We start from the raw sequence: 26,016 nt of genomic DNA, 5'->3' as shown, positions 1-26,016 counted from the left end.
GTAAAATGGATTGAGAGGAATAATAAATGAACCATGGTGGAATGGTGGAACAGACTCAATGGGCTGAATGGCCTAAATCTGCTTCTATGTCTTATTTTTTTATTCTTAATCCAATTACTTATTTCTCTGTAGTCTATGGATGCAGACACAAGCAAGTCCATTCTAATTCTTCCACCGCCCATCGGTTTACACTCGAGATAATTTAAGGAAGCATTTCATCCTTCCTATGGGACGAAACTGGAGGATCTGGTAGAATAGCTTCTCATAGCAAACATGCCAACTCTGCACTTACAGCACCAGATATCTGGTACAAACTTTGGATGCTGTAGCTGTAATCCATCAGTATAACCTGCTGCAGCTCTGTGTCACATAACGATGTTACAGTACCTTTCAGATAAAGTGTGGCTGTGATGAAATGTGGTGAGTATAATGAAGCTATAAGGTTCAAGGTACTGACATTCATTGTCCAAGGGATATGACGGGGCAGTTGCCTGACCATCCAGGTTCTGGTCATCATTGCATTACCAATGCGACTTGGGACGTGACTAGGGGTCACTCCATTCAACCTTAGCTTGTCAATGTTCAAGACACCCAGATGACTTAAGCCAATAAGTGGTGCACTAGAGCAGCAATTAGCACAAAGCATTATACTGCCAGCGATCTCTAGGGATCTAATGAAGACAATTGAATAGGGCAGTATAGTAGATGTTATCTGCATAGACTTCTGAGAAGACTAATCTGAATGTCATGGAATCCTGGATGAGCTAGCCAATTGGAAACAACATCAGATTGGTGGAAGGAAGCAATTAGTGGTAGCGTAAATGCATTTTTCAGATTGGAGCGCCATGACAAATGGTATGAGATTGGGGTTAGTGCTGGGTCCACGATTGTTCATTATCGATATTAATGATTTAGATATCAATGTTAATAAATTTGCAGATGACACCAAACTGAAGAAAGCGCATGGAATGCATGGAGTCTTTACTTGAAGAGGGTGATGCGGTCCATATAGACTTCTTAAATATTAGCTTTATTGTCGGATGTACAACGAAAGAGTGAAATGCATCATTTTAACATCAAGACCAACACAGCCTGAGGATCGTGCTGGGGGCAGCCCACAGCGTGCTCACGCTTCTGATGCCAACATGGCATGCCCAAAACTTATAAAACCCTAATCTGTACGTCTTTGTAATGAAACCGGAGCACCTGGAGAACACTAACACGCTGTCACAGGGAGAACATACAAACGCCTTACAGGCAACGGCGGTGACATCATGTTGTAATTAGTCACCCAAGCATAGCTTAACTGATTGAAAGGTTGTCAGACAATATTTTGTGACATGTGTGTGCATTAATAAAATATGAGGCAGACATTCAGTAAGAAGACAAATACAGCAACCAGCAGGGCTAATTTAAGACAATGTGCGCCTCAAGTAAATTATGGTCATATCTAATTGGGATGGGATAGTGTGATAGCAGCACAAGTACTTTCCACCATTTACATGGCAAAAATCAGGAGTGTGTATAAAATCTCTTCATTTGCCTTAATGAATACAGTTCCAAATACACTCAAGAAACTCAATATCGTCCAGGATACACAGCCCACATAATGGTAGTCCATACCTCACTCTAAATATCCAATCCCTTCGCCATCTGCCTATAGTGGCAGCAATATGTGCCATTGAAATAATACACTACCGTTGCTTCTACAGGCCACGTGGACAACATCTCCCTGACAAAAACAACTGCTACCATGACAGAAATACAAGGACAGCAGATGCCTGAATTTATAAAAAAAAACTGCTGGAGGAACTGAGTGTATCTGTGAAGGGAAATGGACAGTGGATGTTTTGGGTTGAGGCCTTACATCTGAAGATCGACTACTACTAAGACAACCAAGGCAGTATATGCAGAGGAACATGACCATCTTGAGGTTCCCTTTCAATCACACACCATTCAGATTTGGAAAAATAATGTTGGTTCTTTATCATCGCTGGTTCTAAATCCTAGAACTCCCTCCCTAAAAGCATCACGGCAGTACCTTCACCAGAATGGTTGCAGCAGTTCAAGTCACCCTCTCAAGGACAATCAGTGATGGACTACAATGCTGTCCCTTGCCTGCCACATCCAAAACATAACTGGAGGCTTGAGACAGAAGAATGCTGGCTGTCTAGGTGCTAGAGCAGGGAGTAAGTGCATGGGTGAGATGGAAGAACGGTGCTTATTTTGCTGCTGTTGTTTTGTTGCTTGTTGTGTTCTGTGTTGTTCGGCCAAGCATTGTGGGTACGTGATGTTTGCACTGGAATGTGTGGTGACTCTTGCGGGCTGGCCCCAGCACACCCTTGGGTGTGTTGGTTGTTCTTGCACACAATGCATTTCACTGAAGGCTTTGATGACAAATGAACTCGCATCTTGATCTTGAATTTTGAATCCTGGTAATAAATAAAAAGTAACCTTAGCAAGTTCAAAGTTCAAAGCACACTTATTATGAAAGTACGTATACGTTTCCAACCTTGAGATTCATCACATTACAGGCAGCCACTAAACAAGAAACCCAAAAAGAGCCCATTTTTTAAAAAATGTGCAACGAACACCCAGTTTGCAGATAGAAAAACAAGTTGGGCAGACAATAAAAGCAAGCAACAGCATTCAGAATGAAAGTGAGTCGATAGATACCAAGCCTAGAGCAGCCAGAATAGGCCCACAACCGCAGCCTCAGTTCATCACACAGCATTGCAGAGCTCACAGACTCAAAGCTCGGAGCAGCCAGAGAACGCCCACAGAGTCAGCCTCAGGGCAGCAAAGAGCAGAACCGTGAGCTGGACCATCCTGACCCTTCCCTCTGGTCCTGGTGTTTAAATTGTCCAAACATTAGGTTATTCCTGGCTTTCAGATCCAGCCCCTGTCGTATCGATTTGCCCTTGGCTTGGACTCCGCCTCCACAGTCCAGCTCAGACCTCGCCTCCACAGTCCGGCCCGTACCCCACCTGTCCAAATTGGCTCACTGCTTAGATCATTCAGACTTCGCTCTGGTTTTAAGTGGATGGGCTGCAAAACTCCTCCACTCTGACTTTTCGCCACTTTGCACGCCTCGACTGTCTCAACCATGCCTCGACCTTGCTCCAACTTTGCATCGCACACTCAGGCCTCAACCCTCAAGTCAGACTTGCCTTCACTCGCCTCTTTATTGTTTGCGGTGATCATTTGCCATAATTTTTTGACAGAAAAAGTGTTACTAATAAAGTACTTAGTTGTATTCCTTGCTTTGGGAACTGTCAATAAGTTGTTGCTCGTCTTCAGTAGCAGTATTGTAAACAGGATCTTTGAGCATATATAGTACGTTCTTATCCTTTTTTGTCAGAAATCTAGAGTGGGAATTGACTCTGGTCACCATCTCTTCTTTTGATTAAAGCTGCATCGTGCAGTTCAGTGAGGAATTCTACCATATCCAAGTAGGCCACTGTTTGTGTAGAATGATTGTAGGTACTTTTGTCTGAGGTCCTCCATCATATTGTTGACAAGCCCATATATTAGCTCAGAACCTTTTAAATAAACTGTACTTTTCCTATTAAATGAATTCATGTATTCTTCCAATCAGTTGTGGAAATAGGTGAAATGCCTTGCCTTTATAGGGGCAGGAACCTGATTGAAAGATTTTACGATGGGTTCATGCAGAAGTAAAGATAGCAATGAGCATATTGACTCCTTCTCAGGAAAGCCCAAATTTGTTTTGGACTTCCATAATTTTTGAAAAGATAATGTGTGAAGCAAACTTAGAATTAGATTCTGGAAATCTTTCGATGTATTAATAGTGTAGGTTGAATGCAATTGTATGACTCAAGGCAATTAACACTATATTGAATTGTACACTTCCTTAAATATAACTTCAAAGTGCTCTGCAACATAACCCAAATGAGAAGACATTGGCTTCAAGTACTTGTGCCAATCATGTAATAAAGCATAACCTTATGTTGTACTCCACTTTTGTAATTTGGTTCCATTGAGACAAATCTTAAAGCTGTGATTTCAACCATTCCATCCCCTCCATGTCCTCTTTCTCACAATTTCCTCCAAATCTAGCATAGCGGTTAGCAAGATGATATTATAGCTCAGGGCATCAGAGTTCAGAGCTCAATTCCAGTATCCTGTATAAGAAAGATTGTATGCCCTTCCCGTGAGCATGCGAGTTTCCTCTGGGTGTTCTGGTTTCTTCCCACAGGCCAAAGATGTTCTAGTTAGTAGGTTAATTGGTCACTGTAAATTGTCCTGTGATTAGGCTGGGTTGAGTAGGTGGATTGTTGTGTGGTGCAGCGTGTAGGGATAACATTGTCTCTCTCTTTCCAGACATGCTCCAAAACCACAAAGTGTTCCCTTCTTGACATCCAACCACCCCTTCCCTTTCCAGACATGCTCCAAAACCACAAAGTGTTCCCTTCTTGACATCCAACCACCCCTTCCCTTTATTTACACCAGCTCACACTCACATGGAAATGTATATGAAATAGCATTTACACATTAATATCTTACTATGGAAGCAGACTGCCTTCTGCTCTCTGGAGTGAATTTCCACTCCTAACCTCTGTGTGCACACATCTCTCTCTTCTCGTTCCTGTCTCAAAGCTTTCCTCAAAACCTTCAGTCAACAACCCTAATAGTTTGCACTTCAATGAAACCATAGGAATGTAGCAGCAGAGTTAGGTGGCTGATTTATCATCCCTCTCAAACCCATTCTCCTGCCTTCTCCCCATAACATTTGACATCCTTAACAATCAAGGACCTATCAGCCACCACTTCAGATTTCAGGATCAGAATAAGAACCAGATTTAATATTACCAACATACGTATGTCATGGAATTTGTAACTTAGTGGCAGCAGTACAATGCAGTACATGTTAATATAGGAAAAAATACTTAAGTATATCAATTACAGAAAATATATACACATATTAAATAGTTAAATTAAAAACAGTGTAAAAACAAATAATATAAAAAGTGATGCAGTGTTCATGGGTTCAATGTCCATTCAGAAATCAGATGGCAGAGGGGAAGAAGCTGTTCATAATCGCTGAGTGTGTGCCTTCAGGCTTCTGAACCTCCTTCCTGATGCTAACAATGAGAAGAGGGCATGTCCTGGGTGATGGGGGTCCTTAATAACGGACGCCATCTTTCTGAAGCACCAGTCCTTGAAGATGTCTTGGATACTTAGAGGGCTGGTACCCAAGATGGAGTTTACTAATTTTACAAATTTCTGTAGCTCCTTTCAATATAACCATTGACTTAGCCTCCACAGGCAGCTGTGGCAATGGATTTCACAGATTTGCCACTGTCTGGCTAAAGAAATACCTCCTGAATCCCTGTTCTTCTATTCTGAGGTTGTGCTCTCTGGTCGTAGACTCACCCACTATAGGAAACCTAATGTCCAGCTCAGACTGATTATGTAATTCTGGGATATTTATGTACAATATGAATGAAATAACTGCAAGTTTTTATCATGTAATTAAGTAAATTTGTCAATATATAATCGAAATTATCATCTTATTGGAAGAGAAATCAGCTGTCTGTCAACCAATGGCATTCTCACTGGTTATTGATATTGCAACAGAAGGATGAGTCATTACTTTCTATTATAAATATAGTCTAATTTCATTATAACAAGAGACCACACTCTGAATAAAACTACTGGCTCTCTCCCATTGGTTTATCTTCAGAAAACAAAACATTTTGCCAATGAGCAAGGTTCCAGACTCATTTGTAAGTCATCCAAGCTTGGAATTCCACCATTTCAGACTTACTGCTGGCACAAGGTAACATAACAGGAAAACCGGAGCAGAAATGCCAGTGATATACTGTAAACGCATGAAATATAATCAGTGGCCACTTTATTAGGTACACGCTATACCGAATAAAGTGCCCATTGAGTGTACATTCGTGGTCTTCTGATGCTGTAACCCATCCACTTCAAGGTTCTACATGTGTTCATTCAGAGATGTTATTCTGCACAGAACTGTGGTAATGTGTGGCTACTTGAGTTACTGTCACCTTTCTGTCAAAGCCATTTTCCTCTGACCTGTCTCATTATAGGTTCTAACGTTTTAAATATCATTCATTCTTTGGGGCACTCGTCTGTTTTTTTGGATGTCTGTGAAGAAAAAGAATTTCAAGATGTATATTGCATGCCTGTTTCTGATATTGAATGCACCTATTGAAACCTATGAACAAGGCGTCTTTGCCCACAGAATTTCAGGTCACTGGATTTTGTTTTTTAAAATTATTTTTTGCACCATCTTCTGAAACTCTAGAGACGGTTGTGCATGAAAATCCCAGGAGCTCAGCAGTTTCTGAGATATTCAAACCACCCCGTCTGGCACCAACTATCATTCCATGGTCAAAGTAACTAAGATCACGTTTCCCATTTTGATTTAATCTGAACAACTAATGAGCTTCTTGACCACGTCTGCATGCTTTTATGCATTGAGTTGCGGCCACATGACTGGCTGATAAGATATTTGCATTAATGAGCAAGTGTTCAGGTGCACTTAATAAGGTGGCCACTGAGTGTATGTTTTACTCTAGGAAGCTGCCGAATGACTGTACAACCTTTGCTGATTGAAAGTTTTAAATTTTCCATTCTTACTGAGTTTCCTATCACATCAAGCATACGGGAAGCAGAATGGGTGGCACAGTAGTGTAGCAATTATCACAACATTTTACAGCACAGCTGTAAGATCAGGGTTCAGTTTTGGGAGTTTGTGCATGCTCCCCATGATCGTGTGATCTTCCTCTGGGTGGACCGCTATCCTCCCACATTCCAAAGACGTATGGTTTAGTGTTAGTGAGTTGTGGACATGTTTTGTTGGTTGGGGAAGCACGATGGCACTTGCGTGCTGCCTGGCAGAATCCTTGTTGGTTTGATTTGGTACAGGTGAATCATTCCACTGTATGTTTCAGTGTGCATATATTACAACTAAAGCCAATCTTTAATCTTTCAAGTCAAGAGCCTTGTGCGGAAGTCACCGTATATCTGCTTGAAGATTATGAACTTTCAAATCACCCTTTGTAAGAGAGGACAGAAACTGGGCACAAAACTCCAGGGATGAAATGGATAGCTTCAGGGAAATTCCTCCTTTGGAGTATTGTCGCAGTATATTTATAGGCATTAATTTCAAAAACATTAAATGTTATTCTTCTCATTTTCCTTTAGGAACGCAATGGATGGAAACAAGAAAATGTTTGCAATATATGACACAAAGTGAGTACATTTACTAGAGCTATTTAATTGCAAATAATATTCATAAACTTATTTACAAAAATGGAAATGCCTTTAGATCAGGGGTTCCCAATGTGGGGTCGATGGACCCCTAGGTTAATGGTAAGGCTCCATGGCATAAAAAAGGTTGGGAACCCTTGCTTTAGATGATGTAATGTAGGTAGCAGTAATTTTCCATGAAAATGTTGTAGATCAATCCCTGCTATGTTAAAAACTGCAGCAACAAACAAGATGCCGAAGGAATTTGAAGGGTCTGTGGGAAAAATGGAGAGCTGATGTTGTCTATTCATCTGGACTGGCCGACAGGCAGTCTCGACCTGAAAAGTCATTCCGCAAATGCTGTCTGACTCATTTTGTCTCCAGCAAATTGTTTGTTGCTCCATATTCCTGCATGGGTAGTATATGGTGTTTCAATATAAAAGCTGACTGATTTCTCTTTAATGTTCATTGGGAGGTGCTATTTTTAATTATCACTTTAAAATTAGGTGGGTGGCTGGGTGGCACATCTCATTGAGCTGGAAGGTCTAGTTCCTCACTGTATCTCCAAATGAAAATAGTGGATAATCCTTACAATACAGAACTATGTATGTAAAAAGGCATTTTCAAACAGTTTTTGAAATATAAGCCAATTTTCCACATGCGATCATTGCAATCCATTGATTGTGCAGTAAATGAGAATGGAACCTGTTCTCCACTTACAGGAGGTTGACAGGATGGGCATATATTTTAGAAATGTGGACAGAAATTGCTTATGATTTTCACACATTTGATTTTATTAGTTGGAAAACTTTAAGCCTCTTGTGTCCAAAACTTGAACTAATCTCTTTCACCCACCTTACTGATATGTTTGATGGCAGAAGAAGTTAACTTGTACCGGCATTCTCTAATATCACCCTTCACAGACTTTTTCAAGGCCAGTCAAATGTGTGGATAAGATGGCCAACCCAGGTGTGTATCTGGTATTGTGGATTGGTTGCTCGTTTCTATAACAACAACCAATCCACAGTTCATCTCAATGGAAATTAATATTGATGGTTTTCATGCTGAGTGTCCAATTTGCAATGCCAATTTCGTGACAAGTAGCAAGGTAGGTATTTTCTCAACAAAACACAGTCTCTTGGGGTCTTATGCCTTGTATTTTTTGTAAATTGATCAATTTGAAATTCATTACACCAGTTTAATTTCTCACTCCTCCCCAGACTTCAGAATTCATAGGAGGAAAGACCTTGTGTGTAAGAGATGATATTGAGATATTTTGATTTCAAAAGGTATAGACATGTATCGAAGATCCAATGTGCACAATTGCACAAGTCAAGATCTACTCCATACTGATTTTTAGCATCTTCTGACCATCTAGAACAGAGGTTCCCAACCTCTTTTATGTCGAGCCTTACCACTGACTGGAGGGTCTGTTGGCCACAGGTTGGGAACCCCTGATCTAGAAGATTCTATAGCACTCAGTCCACCACAGATTGATTTATTTTTAGTGTTTAGTTGCTTGTTACCTTTGTCCTTGGTTCTTGACCTTCTCTCACAAATAGTAATCATTTGTGTCCATACTAACATGACATAACTTGTCTAAGAAACAAAAATATTTACCTCTTCTTTTCTAAAAGGATGATTATGTTTTGTCCTACAGTTCCTTTTTTTTGTTTTCCAACTAAGTAATTCCTAATAAATGAGAAATAATATTTCAGGAATATAATGTGTCTTTTATTTTACTTTTAAAAGACAGATTAGGGGAAGATTAAATGCAAATTTTTTGCCAGGTTTACAGTACTTAAACTTAATTTAATTTGAATACATTTGCCCCAGAATTTACATTATTTTAGCAGAGAAAATGGGAAATACTGGTCCGATTTTGTTGAGAATCTCTGCTATCTAATTAAACAGATGCTTCCATTGACGGTAAATGACGTCAATCATTTGTGGATTATTGCCATAATGCATAAAGCATGGGTGCTATTTAATTGGTATAATTTTTCATACACACAGGCATATTTCTACCTGTCAGAAATACTCGTCTGATAACTACTGTGTTGTTAAAACCCTTTTTATTTTTTTTCCTAATTACCAATGAGTTCAAATAAATAAGGGTAATAGTGGTCAGGTGAAAAAAATATTTAAAAATTGCCCTGCCTTGAAAAACTGTGTTGAATTAATTTAAGAATTTAATTATCTATCTGTCTGCATTAATGCATATGAAAAATGCCTTTGTATATTTTTGTATTACAAAATATATCCTTTCAGACAATATAAATTACTATGTGATTATTTCCAGCTGTAAACAGTATTGAACAATGTTCTGTCTCAGGTATGCGCGTGTGCACATCTTTTGCTAAGAGTTCACAAAGGAAGTTAAGCTACACTCAGAAGGTTGTCACCTTCCACCTCATTGGCATTTTAAGTATATTTCACAATCATACACAATCACATTTCCTTTTCCGGTTTCTGATGCGGACGGTATTGACAATGTGGAATTTGTGATGATTTGTCTGTAGATTTTAGAACTGGTTTATTTATACTGTTTTTATTGAAGAAATTATTGATTCATTATGTCAAATTCCAAAGAAGCAAGGGGCGTTATGCGCAAGCGAACTGCTGGTTCATTGAAAGCAGAATGGCTTAAAGAAACAGTAGAAAATGATTCATATTTACTTCCACTTAAAAATTCAGTGCATACACATTGTCACTGGGCAAAAAATTGTACAGCACAAGATTCGTATGCACACTGGTTGTTACAAATTAGCTGTAACATTGGTACTGAACAATTTCCCTTCACTCTTTGAGAATATGTAGATTATGAAGTTGGGACAGCAATGAAGGCAGGGCATACAGCTTTCACACTCCAGCGTCCGCAAGATCAGCAGGAGGAATGAGCCCACACTGGGATAGCACAGTGACATAGCTAGAAGAGTTGGTGTCACAGCTCCTGTGACCTGGGCTCTTCCGGTGAAGTCTGTTAAAGGTTTTAAGTTCCCCGTGTATCCTTGTGAGTTTTTCAGCGGATTCTCCGGTTTCCTTCCTCATCCCAAAAGTCATTCATGTTGGCAGGCTATTTGACCCAAGAGTTGATGTGAATATGTGAGGAGTTAAACGGGATTAGTGAGGGATTTGTGTAAGTGGGTGTCTTACAAGTACTCATGGAGTCAAAGAGCACTACAGCACAGAAACAGACATTTCAGTCCATCTTGTCCATGCCAAACTATGATCCTACCTAGTCCCACTGACTTGCATGTGGACTATAGTTCTCTATACCCCTCTCATCCATGTACTTCCCCAAACTTCTCTTAGATATTGAAATCGAAACCACGTCCACCACTTCAATTGGCAGCTCATTCCTCACTCATGCAAACCTCTGAGTGAAAAAGTTCCCCCTCATTTTCCCTTTCACCTTTCACCCTTAACCCAGGACATCTACTCTCACCCAACCTCAGTAGGAAAAGCCTGCTTGCACTTACCCTGGTTATACCCCTCATAATTTTGTACACCTCTAACAAATCTCCCCCCATTATCCTCCACTCTAGGAATAATGTCCTAACTTATTAAACCTTCCCCTATAACTCAGATCCTCAAGTCCTAGCAACATCCTCATAAGTCTTCTCTGTATTCTTTAAATCTTATTGATCTCTTTTCCGTAGGCAGGTGACCAAAACTGCACACGATACTCCAAATTAGGCCTCGCCAATGTCTTATACAACTTCAACACAATATCCCAACTCCTGTATTCAATGCTCTGGTTCTGAAGGCTTCTTCTGACCCTATCTATGTGTGACACAACTTTCAAGAAATTATGGATCTATATTCCCAGATCCTCTCTTTTACTGCACTCCGCAGTGCCCCACCAGTCACTGTGTAAGTCCTACCCTGATTTGTGGATCCCTTCATCCTGCCCTGGGATTAGATTTTGCTTATTTTTCTCATCACATACACTCCTCACCAGACCCCTCAAGAGTAGTTACAGAAGTCTGCATGAAATTCCTTGATCTTCATTACTTTCTGTCTTGTCACAAAGTTCAAAAATTCAAAGTTCAAAGTAAATGTATTATCAAAGCACACATATCTCACCATATGCAACCCTGAGATTCATTTTCTTGTGGGCATACTCAATAAATCCAGAATAAAATAATACCCACAATAGAATTGATGAAAGATCACATTAACCATTGTGCAAACAGAACAAACTGTGGAAATACAAAGATAAATAAATAATAGTATTAAATAAATAAGCAATAAGTATTGAGAATGTGAGATGAAGAGTCCTTGAAAGTGAATCCGTAAGTTGTGGGAACATTTCAATGATGGGGAAAGTGGAGAGAAGGAACCCTTAGGAGACAGTAATCATAACATGATTGAGTTCACTGTGAAACTTGAGAAAGAGAAGCCGAAATCTGATGTGTCAGTATTTCAGTGGAGTAAAGGAAATTACAGTGGCATGAGAGAGGAACTGGCCAAAGTTGACTGGAAAGGGACACTGGCAGGAAAGACGGCAGAGTAGCAGTGGCTGGAGTTTATGCGAGAAGTGAGGAAGGTGCAAGACAGATATATTCCAAAAAAGCAGGAATTTTCAAATGGAAAAAGGGTGCAACCGTGGCTGACAAGAGAAGTCACAGCCAAAGTTAAAGCAAAGGAGAGGGCATAGAAGGAAGCAAAAATTAGTGGGAAGACAGAGAATTGGGAAGTTTTTAAAAGCTTGCAAAAGGAAACTAAGAAGGTCATTAAGGGGGAAAAGATGAACTATGAAAGGAAGCTAGCAAATAATATCAAAGAGGATACCAAAAGCTTTTTCAAGTATATAAAGAGTAAAAGACAGGTGAGACTAGATATAGGACTGATAGAAAATGATACTGGAGAAATTGTAATGGGAGATAAGGAGATGGCAGAGGAACTGAACAAGTATTTTGCATCAGTCTTCACTGAGGAAGACATCAGCAGTATAACGGACACTCAAGGATGTCAAGGAAGGGAAGTGTGCACAGTCACAATTACGACAGAGAAAGTACCCAGGAAGCTGAATAGTCTAAGGGTAGATAAATCTTCCGGACCAGATGGAATGCACCCGCGTGTTCTGAAGGAAGTAGCTGTGGAGATTGCGGAGGCATTAGCAATGATCTTTCAAAAGTCAATGGATTCTGGCATGGTTCCGGAGGACTGGAAGATTGCAAATGTCACTCCGCTATTTAAGAAGGGGTCAAGGAAGCAAAAAGGAAATTATAGACCTGTTAGCTTGACATCAGTGGTTGAGAAGTTGTTGGAGTCGATTGTCAAGGATGAGGTTATGGAGTACCTGGAGGCATATGACAAGATAAGCAAAACTCAACATGGTTTCCTTAAAGGAAAATCCTGCCTGACAAACCTATTGCAATCTTTTCAGGAAAGTACAAGTAGGCTAGACAAGGGAGATGCAGTGGATGTTGTGTATTTGTATTTTCAGAAGGCCTTTGACAAGGTGCCACACATGAGGCTGCTAAACAAGATAGGAGCCCATGGAATTACGGGAAAGTTACATATGTGGACAGAGCATTGGCTGATTGGCAGGAAATGGAGAGTGAGAATAAAGGGATCCCATTCTGGTTGGCTGCCGGTTACCAGTGGTGTTGCACAGGGCCGCATCTTTTCACTTTGTACATCAAACATTTGGATTATGGAATAGATGGTTTTGTGACTAAGTTTACTGATGATACAAAGATAGGTGGAGGGGCCGGTAGTGCTGAGGAAACAGAGAGTCTGCAGAGAGACTTAGATAGATTGGAAGAATGGGCAGAGCATTGGCAAATGAAATACAATGTTGGAAAGTGTATGGTTATGCACTTTGGTAGAAGAAATAAATGTGCAGACTATTATTTAAATGAGGAGAGAATTCAAAATTCTGAGTTTCAATGGGACTTGGGAGTCCTCGTGCAAGATACCCTTAAGGTTAACCTCCAGGTTGAGTCGGTGGTAAAGAAGGCGAATGCAATGTTGGCATTCATTTCTAGAGGAATAGAGTATAGGAGCAGGGATGTGATGTTGAGGCTCTAAAAGGCACTGGTAAGACCTCACTTGCAGTACTGTGTGCAGTTTTGGGCTCCTTATTTAAGAAGGGATGTGCTGATGTTGGAGAGGGTTCAGAGAAGATTCACTAGAATGATTCCGGGAATGAGAAGGTTAACATATGAGGAAAGTTTGACTGCTCTTGGACTGTACTCCTTGGAGTTTAGAAGAATGAGGACCTCATAGAAATATTTCAAATGTTGAAAGGCATGGACAGAGTGGATGTGGCAAAGTTGTTTCCCATGGTGGGGGTGTCTAATACAAGAGGTCATGACTTAAGGATTGAAGGACGCCCATTCAGAACAGAGATGCGAAGAAATTTTTTCAGCCAGAGGGTGGTGAATCTGTGGAATTTGTTGCCACGGGCAGCAGTGGAGGCCAAGTCATTGGGTGTATTTAAGGCAGAGATTGATAGGTATCTGAGTAGCCAGGGCATCAAAGGTTATGGTGAGAAGGCGGGAAAGTGGGACTAAATGGGAGATTGGATCAGCTCAAGATAGAATGGCGGAGCAGACTCGATGGGCCGAATGGCTGACTTCTGCTTCTTTGTCTTATGGTCTTACGGTCTAAGTTATCCCCTTTGATTTAAGAGCCTGATGGTTGAGGGGTAATAACTGTTCCTGAACCTGGTGTTGTGAGTCCAGAAGCTCCTGTTTCTTCTTTCCGATGGCAGCAGTGAGAAGAGAGCATGTTCTGGGTGGTGGAAGTCACTGATGATGACAGCATTTCATGTAGATGTGTTCAATGGTGGGGAGGGCTTTACCGTGATAGACTGGGCCATATCCACTACTTTCTGTCAAATTTCCCATTCAAGGGTATTAGTGTTTCCCTACCAGGGAATATACTGGTAGTCAGTCAATATACTCACCACTACACATCTGTAGAAGTTTGTCAATGTTTTAGGTGTCAAACCAAATATTTGCAAGCTCCTAAGGAAGTAGAGGCACTCGTGTGTTTTTTTCATAATTGCACTTACATGCAGGGCCCTCCTAAATAATAACACTGAGGAATTTAAAGTTGCTGACGCTGTCCACCTCTGATACTCTGATGAGGACTGGCTCATTAGCCTCTGGTTTCCTTCTATTGAACTCAGTAATCAGCTCCTTGGTCTTGCTGACATTGAGTAAAAGGCTGTTATTATGGCACCACTCAGCCAGATTTTCAATCTCCCTCCTAAGTGCTGATTTGTCACCACTTCTGATTTGGGCCCACGGCAGTGGTAATGTCAGCAAATGTAAATATAGCGTTGGAGCTATGCTTAGCCACATGGTCATAAGTGTAAAGTGAGCGGAGCCTTCTGGTGCTCCTGTGCTGCTGGAGACCGTGGAGGAGATGTTGCTGCCAATATGAACTGACCAGGGTCTGCAAGTGAGGAAACCAAGAGTCCAATTGCACAAGGAGGTATTGAGGCCAAGGTCTTGAAACTTATTTGTTAGTTTTGAGGAGACAGTGGTATTGAGTACTGAGCTGTAGTCAATAAAGAGCATCCTGGTGTATGCAGCTTTGCTGTCCAGATGGTCCAAGTTTGAGTGAAGAGCCAATGAGATGGCATCTCCTGCCCTGGTGCTTTGGTCATTAAATTGGTGCGGATCCAAGTCACCTCTCAGGCAGGAGTTGATATGTTTCATCAAAGAACCTCACCACCGTGGATGTAAGTGCTACTGGATGATAGTTATTGAGGCAGATTACCACGTTCTTCTTACGCAACGTATAAATGAAGGCTGATTGAAGCAAGTTGATACCACAGACTGCCAAAGCAAGAGGTTAAAGATTATGATTATTATGATTATGAGGACACGCAGTCCCCTTTTATTGTCATTTAGTAATGAGCACATTAAGAAATGATAAAAATGTTTTTCCAGAATGATATCACGAAAAACACATGACAAACCGATTTAAAAACTAACAAAAACCACATAATTATAACATATAGTTGCAACAGTGCAAAGCAATACCGTAATTTGATAAGAACAGATCATGGCACAGTAAAAATCTCAAAGTCTCTCGAAAGTCCCATCATCTCACGCAGACGGTAAACCTCCAGCGCTGCAAACTTGCCAATGCAGCATCCCGGAAGCATCCGACCACAGTCCGACTCGGAGTCCATCCGAAAACTCCGAGCCTCCGACCACCTATTCGACACCAAGCACCGAGCACCATCTCTGCCGAGCGTTTCGACCCCGGCCCTGGCAACAGGGGATACGCAAAGCCGAGGATTTGGGGCCCTCATCTCCGGAGATTCTTGATCGCACAGTAGCAGCGGCAGTGAAGCAGGCATTTCAGAAGTTTCTCCAGATGTTCCTCTGCGCATCTGTCCCCATCAAATCCGGATTGTGCACGGCATCCCTAGTTACACATATCGATATTCATTCGGAACGGCCCCACACGCTGTGTCGCCCCGCCATCTTCTCCTCCTCCCAGGTCTTAGGGAACATTCCAGCCAGTTGATCAGCACAGGTTTTAATACTTGGCCAGGTACCCATCTGGGTTGGAATGCTCTTAACAGGTTCTCCCTTCCGAAGCCTGCTCACACATCGGCCACAGAAACTGAAATCACAGGATTATCAGGGGCTGTGGGAGTTTGTGATGGTTCCAACAAACAAGTGCAGAGATTGTACATTTAATAAAGAAATTTACATTTATGTAACATCCATTATATCATTCAGAAATGTCTCAGAACAGTTCTCCCACACAATAAAATGCTTTAACCAGTTGTATTGTAATTAGATATTGGTATCCTGCTATTGTTGTCCTGGCTAACCTTCCATCTTCAACACACGTTATTGATAACCAATTGGCTTGACATTTTTATGGGTGACTGTCAACATTTCCCAGAATAACCGTAAATAACTTCGATATTTCCAAAGAAAAGCTGAAATCCCTAAGTTGCAATCAGCTGCTTGGTATTTGTAGTCATTGGTCCAAGGCTAACATGAGAACAGGAATTTTGCCATTTTCGTCTAGACTTGCAAAGTAGTTGTAAAAATCTATGCTCAGTGTCAGCAGATGCAAGGAAATGTTTTTCCAAGAGGTTTAAAGAAAGTGAATAGCTGAAGTTTTCAAATTAGTTATTTCAGATTTTGATTTTGGTTTATATTTAAGTGTATTTAAAAATAAATACACCTGAGGAACCAGAGAACGAGTCCACTGGGGAAGTCAGAGCCCCAGAGTCTGCGAGTCTGCAAGCCCACTGGAGACTTAAGGCCCAGGGGCGGATTGCCTAGGTTTTGCATGATTGTCTGTGTGTGTGAGTGGTTGGGTGGATAGTCGGTAAGGAGCTTAAATTGCTCTTGTTGTTCTGTTGCTTGCTGTGTTCTGTTTGTTGTGCTCTGCTGAGCATAGTGGGAGTGCTATTTTGACACCTGAATGTGCGGCGATTCTTGTGGGTTGCCCCCAGCTCATCCTTAGGTTGTGTTGGTTATTAATGCAAACAACGCATTTTACTGTGAGCTTTGATGGGCATGCACTAAATAAATGAATTTGAATCTGGATCTGAATATATTCAAGAAATCTGAACAAGTTAAATTAGTTGCAGAATTAAATGTCTAAAATTTTACAACTTATTTATTTACCGGCTTTGAAAGTTTATGGGTATTTTTGAATGTCAGAAGCATTAATAAAGATATAGAGATTTTGATAGCTTTGATATCTGATTAAGTGATGATGCATGCCTCATTTGAAATCATAAATTTGCCTTTACAGCCAAACAGCTACTTTAGAAGTAATGAATTGGTTGTTAAATTTAGATCTAAAGGATAGGATAGGGTGCAAAATACTCCTGTTATGCTTTAATACTATTAATTTTACAGACAATTTTGAAAGCCATCTGGCCAATAGTGAAATCCCATAAGCAACAAGGGCAACAGCCAGTTAATCCATGATAGCAGGTGTCAGTTGAAAAAGAGATGTTGATTCAAATACTGAAGCAACCTTCACAGAACAGATGAAGACCCTTGATAATTGACTTCATGGTCCACGCTAGGAGCTGTCAAACATGAACCAAGATAATGATCAATATCTGTTGGGCGTTCTTTTTCTCTCAGCGGCACCTTTCTATCAGTAGATGCTAGACAGGGAAAAAAAAACAAACTTCCCTTCTTGAGAGCACTGGATACTCTGTTGACATCATCACCTCACATTCCAGTTGCCTTTACCTATTGCAGAGATGATTAGAGATCGAGACTAACTTTTCTTACCCCAGTGGTCCAGTAGCACACTGAGCTTTGCACTTATGTGCTAATCCATTCGACCATTACTCCATGGTCCGATGTCATCAATCAAATCTGCGTTTCAAATTGATCTCATGAAATTGATGCGAGAGAGTTTACAGGAAATCTTTCACAAGGAATTGCACAGTCAATTGTTGCAATCAGTCTTGCAGGATATAGAGTTTTGATAGTTGGGTAGTAGTAGTTGAGTCGAGTATGCTGTTCTCCTAATGGGTGGGTCCTCCAGTGGCTGTAGAGGCTGATCCAGGATCTACGTATTCTGGTGCAGTGTGGGCCAAGGGCAAGTGTTGCTTGTGGTTTGTGGTTGGGTCTTCTAGTTGTTCAGATCTCCTTTTGCAACTGTGTTAAGTAATTAACACAAAAATTATAGGAGGATTTGGTTTCAGATGAAGAGCAGTTGCCTGTTTAAGATGCCAAGATTGGTTCATGCCCAGAGAGCAAGTCAATGTAACCCAAAGAAAACAGAGCTAACGGACAGAGACTGCGAAATACAGTCTGCATTTTATAGATGCACGCAGTTTGCTGTGTGATAACCATACAGGCACTTTTGCAGCACATTCATCGTGTGATACTTTATGTCTGATGGGAAGGGCTGTAGCACAGGCAGAGAAGGCAGATCAGAACATACAAATTTCAGGAACTCTATGACTCACGTTCTCTGTGTTATTTATTTATTTATTCATTTATTTATTTTTATTAGCACAGTTTGTCTTCTTTTGCACATTGATTGTCAGTCTTGGTGTGTAGTTTTTCTTTGATTCTGTTGTACTTCTTTGTTCTACCGTGAATGCCTGTAAGAAAATTAATTTCAAGATAGTATAGGGAGATATGGATGTACTGTGATAATAAATTTGCTTTGAACTTTGAACACAAGCCAGGACACAGTGCTGCAAATGGGGCTTCAACACTGCAGCCAAAGCCATGTACCCAACCCCGAAGAAGAACCCAGTGGGGAGGAATCCCCATCTCCATTCACCCTACCAATTCATTTAATACACCAAAAAATATTTCAACAGGTCTTGGCCTGAAGAGCCAACTGTTTATTCCTCTCCAAAGATGCTGTCTAACCCGCTGAGTACCTCCAGCATGTGGTGTGTTGCTCTGGATTTCCAACATCTGCAGAATCTTTTGTGTTTATCATTTAGTGCATGAAAGGTGCACCAATTTTTGAGTTTTCGCTTAATTACCTATCCACAGCATCACTGAAACAGAGATTATCTATAGAAATTTGGTGCTAGGCAGCTCAAGGAAATGTTCTTTACTCAATAATGTTGGCACCCTCATACATATGACTATTGAGGGGCCAAATTATTGCTGAAAAGTCAAGTCAATGGTCTTATAAAAACGCAAACAACAGGAATTCTGTAGATGCTGGAAATTCAAGCAACACACATCAAAGTTGCTGGTGAACGCAGCAGGCCAGGCAGCATCTCTAGGAAGAGGTACAGTCGACGTTTCAGGCCGAGACCCTTCGTCAGGAGTCCCGACAAAGGGTCTCGGCCTGAAACGTCGAATGTACCTCTTCGTGGAGATGCTGCCTGGCCTGCTGTATTCACCAGCAACTTTCATGTGTGTTGCTTCAATGGTCTTATGGTCAGTCACATCACCTGACATGAAACTGTCACAACACATAACTTAGGTGACCATAATGCGTATAGCCCTTCTCAGACATTGATGGAGGACTTGTCAAATCAGAACCAGAGACCCAAACAGAATCTGATATCCAAAGAAAGATGTCTCATAACACATGGGGGGAGGGAGAAAACACAAAATGCTAGATCAGGCTAAAGTCTGCTTTTGGAACTGTCGGCACCAATAATAAAATAAAATACAACAAAATAAGCTAACTAGAATAACTGGACCCACAACTCACACACAATTTGTGCAGAAGAAGAACAACAATGGCCACGGTCACCCACACTGTCTGAAATCTGAACAGAATCTGCTATTTTTATTCAGAATTTGCTTGTCAGTTATGGATATTGACCATTTAAATTCCATACTTGCAAAATCAATTGCCAATCAGAATAGAGTTTTTAAAAGTCAATCAAAACTTCAAGCTCAAACAACAGGAATTCTGCAGATGCTGGAAATTCAAGCAACACACATAAAAGTTGCTGGTGAACGCAGCAGGCCAGGCAGCAACTCTAGGAAGAGGTGCAGTCGACGTTTCAGGCCGAGACCCTTCGTCAGGACTAACTGAAGGAAGAGTGAGTAAGGGATTTGAAAGTTGAAAGTTGAAATTTGAAAGTTAGTGCCCCCTCCAACTTTCAAATCCCTTACTCACTCTTCCTTCAGTTAGTCCTGACGAAGGGTCTCGGCCTGAAACGTCGACTGCACCTCTTCCTAGAGATGCTGCCTGGCCTGCTGCGTTCACCAGCAACTTTTATGTGTGTTGCAAAACTTCAAGCTGACAGCTGATGATATCTTGAAGTTCGTAAAGCAATTGTCCCTTAGTTTCTGGGTGTATTACACATCCTTCTGTTATTCCTATCTCATCTGTCTCCAGCACCCCTATTGTGTAAATGGATGCTATGTTTTAGGAAGAGCTTTACAGAAGAGTCTCACTACAGAGGCCCCATTCACCTGGTCTGAGTACACAATACCACTGTCAAATCTACCTATCTCATCTGTAGTAAACAGAGGTGTCTCCAGTGGTCTCACTTCAAAGTCTCTCTTGACTACAACTTCCCCAGGCTATCCTTGCCTGGATGTTGTCTTTAACCCTTGCCTTACAGCAACTTCCACAGAACCTCTGAATTTGGGGGCTCTGGAGTTAATCAGGGCTCAATAGTCACACTCTGAGGTCATCTGACAATTGTATCCAAATGATGGATTAATCTGGTGACTACTCAGGGTAAGCTGGAGTCAGGTTGAAAACTAATTACCCAACAAGAAACGTGGCCATGGGGCAGCCAACACATGGAGACTACATGGTAGCATAAAAGTTAGTGTAACACTATTACAGCTGTCTATAAGGAATTTGTATTTTCTTCCTGTGACCGAGAAGGGTTTCTCTGGGTGCTCTGGTTACCTCCTACAATCTAAATACTTATGGGTTAGCAGTATAATTTGTGACATGACTCTGTGCTGAACTGAGGCTGAGGCTGCAGCCTGCTCTGTGCTCAGTGTCTGAGTGCTCTGCAATGTTTACTTAGCTCTGAGCGGAACTGAGGTTGAGGCTGCGGCCTGCTCTGGGCTCCGTGTCTGAGTGCTCCACGACCTTTAGTCGGCTCTGTGCTGAACTGAGGTTAAGGCTGCAGCGTGCTCCGGCTGCTCCAGGATTCGTGTACATGGCCTCACTTTTGCTCTGAATGCTACTTGTTTACTTTTATGGTTTGCAGGATTTTTTTTTCTCTCTGCACATTCGGTGTTTGATGGTCTTTTTTATTGGTTCTTTTGTGTTTCTTTGTTTTGTGGCTGCCTTTAGATTAGATTAGATTATGAAGACACGCAGTCCTCTTTTATTGTCATTTAGTAATGCATGCATTAAGAAATGATACAATATTTCCTCCGGTGTGATATCACAAAACAGAGGACAGACCAAGACTGAAAAACACTAACAAAACCACATAATTATAACATATAGTTAGAACAGTGCAACAATACCATAACTTGATGAAGAACAGTCCATGAGCACAGTGAAAAGTTCAAAGTCTCCCAAATGTCCCACATCTCACACAGACGGGAGAAGGAAGAAAACTCTCCCTGCCATGCCTGACCACACTCCAACTCTGAGTCGTCTGAAAACTTCAAGCCTCTGATCAGCCCTCCGTCACCGAGTACCGAGCGCCATCTCCATCCGAACGATTCGACCTCAATCTCGGTCGCCAGCAGCAGGCAAAGCCGGGGATTTTGAGGCCTTCCCTTGGAAGATTCTTGATCGCTCAGTAACAGTGGCAGCGAACCGGCGTTTCAGAAATTTCTCCAGATGTTCCTCTGTGCTTTCACGTCTGTCTCCATCAAATCAGAATTGTCCACGGCCTCTATTTAGTGGATATGATATCATTTCACCGGAAGGCTGTACGTGCGCGGTGCACTGCTCTCTCTCCTCCCGCCGTCAGTTGTTGCAATTAGGGAGATGTATCTCAAGGTTGAATACGTTGATAATAGATGTACTTTAAACTTTGAACTGGGCGGCACATGCTCATTGGACTGGAAGGGCCTGTTACCATGCTGTATCTCTAAATAAAGTAAAACAAAATATTTTTCTTTGTCACTAACTTGCAAACGTCAATGTGCTAGTCAGTATAAGTCACAGGTTAATTATTGGTTCAGACCTAGAGTCAAAAGCACAGAAGGAAGTGAGTGTGCACTGACGTAAAGAAGCAAGAAGGTAAAGTTCCATTCCACTTGGAACATAGTGCGATAGGGAATATAAGGAAAGGAAGACCTGCTCTGCGAGGAGAAATCCCCAGGCAATCCTACTCTACTGACAGCAGTTATCATTTATTACTGCCCGTTATGCCACTGGTGTTTAGAACAGCAAAGGAGGTCCTCCATCTCTGGCGGTGTTCAGAGCTTCCTTCATCATGTCAGTAGCTTCCTCTCAGTTTTCACTACTGCCAGTCATGCAAGTCCCAGGTGGAGACTCAGGAATACCATCGCACGGAGATGTAGAAGGACTCTTCATTGCTTTTTCTGAAACAATTTTGTTTAACTAGTCAGGGTTGTTAGCCCTGAGCTGAACCCCTGACCCCAGAGAACCAGAGGACCACTCTTAGTTTGTGCTCAAACCTTTGACCTGACTACCAAGAGCCAAAGCATAAATCCCTGACTTCAGTTAACATAGCTCTCTGGGTCATTGGGGCACGCAAACTTTGAACCACAATGTCAAGTTTGTGGTCCTCTTGGAGGTTACAGACAGCAATGAAGACCTTTTTAAAATTCATTTAAGGGGCATGGGCTTCATAGGTGGAGCCAGCACTTAATTGCCCTTACCTAATTCTCCTTTAGAAAGTGATGGTGAGCTGCCTTCTTGAACTACTGCAGTCCTTGAAGTGTGGGTATGCCACAATCCTGTTAAGGAGAGAATTCTGGGATTTTGACACAGCGACATTGAGGAGAGAGTGATATACATTCAATGGCTACTTTATTAGGTACATCTGTACACATGCAAATAATGCAAATATCTAATCAGGCAATCATATGGAAGCAACTCAGTACAGACATAGAACATAGAAATCTACAGCACATTACAGGCCCTTCAGCCCACAATATTATGCTGACAATGTAACCTACTCTGGAAATGGCCTAGAATTTCCTTACCTCATAACCCTCCATTTTTCTAAGCTCCATGTACCTATCTAAGAGCCTCTTATAAGATCCTATTGTATCTGTCTCTACCACCATTGCTGGCAGTGCATACCACGCGCCAATGACTCTCTGTGTGAAAACCTTACCTCTGACGTTCTTCTTGTACCTACTTCCAACCCCCTCATGTTAGCCATTTCAGCCCTGGGAAAAAGTCTCTGGCTATCCACATGATCAACACCTCTTAGCATCCTATACACCTCTATCAGGTCACCTCTCATCCTCCATTGCTCCAAGGAGAAAAGGCCAAATTCACTCAAACATTTCTCATAAGGCATTTTCTCCAATCCAGGCAACATCCTTGTAAATCTCCTCTACACTTTCTCTGTAGCTTCCACACTCTTCCTGTAGTGAGGTGACCAGAACTGAACACAGTACTCTAAGTGGGATCTAACTAACATGGTCAACAGGTTCAGTTGTTGTTTAGACAAAACATTATAAGGGGGAAGAAATGTGATCAAAATTGCTTTGACTGTGGAATGATTGTTGGTACCAGATGGGGCAGTTTGAGTACCTCAGAAACTGTTGATCTCCTGGGATTTTCACACACAACAGTCTCTAGGATTTACAGAGCATACTGTGTAAAACTAAAAACAATCCTTTGATGGGCAAAAATGCCCTGTTAATGAGAAGGGTCAGCGGAGAATGGCCAGATTGGTTCGAGATGACGAGAAGGCGGCCATAACTCGAATAACCGTGCATTACAACAGTGGTGTGCAGAAGAACACTTCTGAATGCACAACACTTCCAACCTCAAAGTGGATGAGCCACAGCAGCAGGAGATCGTGAACATACCTCAGTGGCAACTTCAATATGTGCAGAATGGACCTAATAAAGTCCCCACTAGGTGCATTTTCAAGTCAGGATGGTGACTGGCTTGGAAGGCAACTTGAAGGTAGTTGTGTCCCGTGCTTTTCCTGTCCTTGTCCTTCTAGCTGGTAGAAGTCCTGGGTTTGGAAGGTGCTTCCAAGAAATCATGATGAGTTGCTGCAGTGAACCCTGTAGATGGTCCAAATGCTGTTGCTGTGTGTCTGGTGATATGAATGTATAATGCATGTTTAACTGTGCCATCTAATGTTTACCCACAAATTTTGTTGCAAAACTGATTAACTTACATTTTCAAGTGTTCTCTGATTACTTCTCAATTGACTTGTCAAAGTCAATAAGGTACAATAATTGATAAGAGGAATTCCAAACCTATTAACCAAAAATTATAGCTCATGGATGCAGCAAAATTAATGTTTTAATGAAATGTTAAAGGCCAGAAATTGTCTGATGCCTATCATCTCAGTTAATGTCCTCTCAAAACTAGTAAGTGTTGTTTGATAATCTAAGGTTAGGGAATAATTACTTTGTGTGTATATTCTTTGTTTGCATTTCAAAGATAGATTCAAAGTACATTTATTATCAAAGTATCTATGCAGCATGCAAGCCTGAAATTATCATTTGGTTGGGAAGAAACTGTTGTTATAAAGCAGGATACCGAGGAAAAGAAAGTCATGGATAATGAGCAAAATTGGGGACTTTCAAAGTAAATATGCAAAAAGATAGGTCTGGTCCACGGGTTGAGATTCTAAATTGGAGAAAGGCAAATTCTGATGTTTCAGAAGTGATCTAGCAAGTGTGGATTGGGACAGGCTGATTTTTGGCTAAGGTATGTTTGGTACATGGGAAACCTTTAAAAGCAAAAATTTGGGAGTACTAAGCTTGTCAGAGTAAAAAGTAAACAGAACAAGTGTATAGGGAAAACCGTGGTTTTCAAGAGATATTGAGGTCCTACAAGTAAAGAGAAAGAAGGTGTACAGCAAGTATAGGCAGGTAGGAACAAATGAGGTGCTTATGGAGTACAGGTTTCCCCCGCCATCCGAAGGTAGAGCGTTCCTATGAAACGGTTCGTAAGCCGGAATGTTGTAAAGTGAAGAAGCAATTACCACTTATTTATATGGGAAAAATTTGTGAGCGTTCGTAGATCCAGAAATAACCTACCAAGTCACACATAAAACCTGAAATAACAGTAACATATAGTAAAAGCAGGAATAATATGCTAAATACATAGCCTATATAAATTAGAAATTCTTCTCTACAACGATTGCCTGCCCTGTTCTCCGTAGTGAAAGTCTCACGCAAACACCCTCAGCAGAAACACGGCGCAAGCGCTCTCCAGTAACCTTTAAGCTATGAAGCTGCCAAATCATACCAAATAACACGTAAAAATACACAGTCGATATAAAGTAGAAATAATGTATGTACAGTGTAGTATCACTTACGGGAATCGGGAAGACAGCGTCAAGCACACTGATGATGATGTGTTAGGCTGAGTCGTCGGAGGTTGGGGTGGTGCAGTGGCCCCCACCCTCCGGGCAGTGAACCGATACCGATCTGCGAAGCATGCAGAGGTTCAGCGGTAGCCGGGACGCACCCAGCACATCTTTAAGAAAAAAGCTGAAATAAACAAGCTAATTAATTAGGTGCCGCCCGGCACGTAAATGTCGGCCCAGATCAGAGGCGACGCAATTGGCAATCGCCTCTGATCTGGGCCGATATTTACGTGCCAGGTGGCACCTAATTAATTAGCTTGTTTATTTCAGCTTTTTTCTTAAAGATGTGCTGGATGCCTCCCGGCTAATACTGCATTCTCCGCGAATCGGTATCTGTACGCGGCCCGGGGGTTGGGACCACTCGGGTGGTGGGACACGGGGGTGTCATCTCATCATTGATCAAGGCAGACAGGTCATCTTCTTCTATGACTGCCCGCCTCGATGTCGAAGGTCGAGGTTCGTCGTCTGCTGTGGCTGATGTGGAAGGCTTAAAAAATGACAGTATGCTTGACTGCTTAGCTTCACGCATTTTTCTATCATACAGTTCTTTGTAAGCACTCAAACCATCTTGCAAATATGCCCTAAACTGACGTACCCTTTCAAAATTAAAGTCGCACTTTTCTGCAGTCATTGCAGCGAAAATCTCATGCGGTTGCTTCACGTTCAGTTCCTGGACGACTTCACTTTCGGTCTGTTCGCTACTGTATTCGGTTTCGATTGTTATCCTTTCCTCTTCCAATTGCATCAGCTCTTCATCTATCAGTTCTTGGTCATGGGATGCCAAAACCTCTTCAACGTCATCTTCGTCATCTTCCACAAGAAAAACTCACTTCATCCTTACTTCGTTCACCATGATC

General features: G+C 41.6%; 1 protein-coding gene across 1 annotated transcript in view; it reads left to right on the top strand.

Moving 5' to 3' along the window:
• gabrb3 (gamma-aminobutyric acid type A receptor subunit beta3) overlaps positions 1-26,016 on the top strand; it is a 729,956-nt gene that overhangs the window by 249,100 nt on the left and 454,840 nt on the right. Inside the window, exon 3 of the mRNA XM_063054508.1 lies at positions 7,201-7,248. Within this exon, the coding sequence (XP_062910578.1) occupies positions 7,208-7,248 (41 nt within the window). The 5' untranslated portion in view covers positions 7,201-7,207. The remainder of the gene's footprint in view (positions 1-7,200; positions 7,249-26,016) is intronic.

Source organism: Mobula hypostoma, chromosome 7 (genome assembly GCF_963921235.1).
Source record: "Mobula hypostoma chromosome 7, sMobHyp1.1, whole genome shotgun sequence".
Taxonomy (NCBI): Eukaryota; Metazoa; Chordata; class Chondrichthyes; order Myliobatiformes; family Myliobatidae; genus Mobula; species Mobula hypostoma.
The sequence above is the reverse complement of the archived record's forward strand: the minus strand, read 5'-3'. Positions and strand labels throughout refer to the sequence as shown.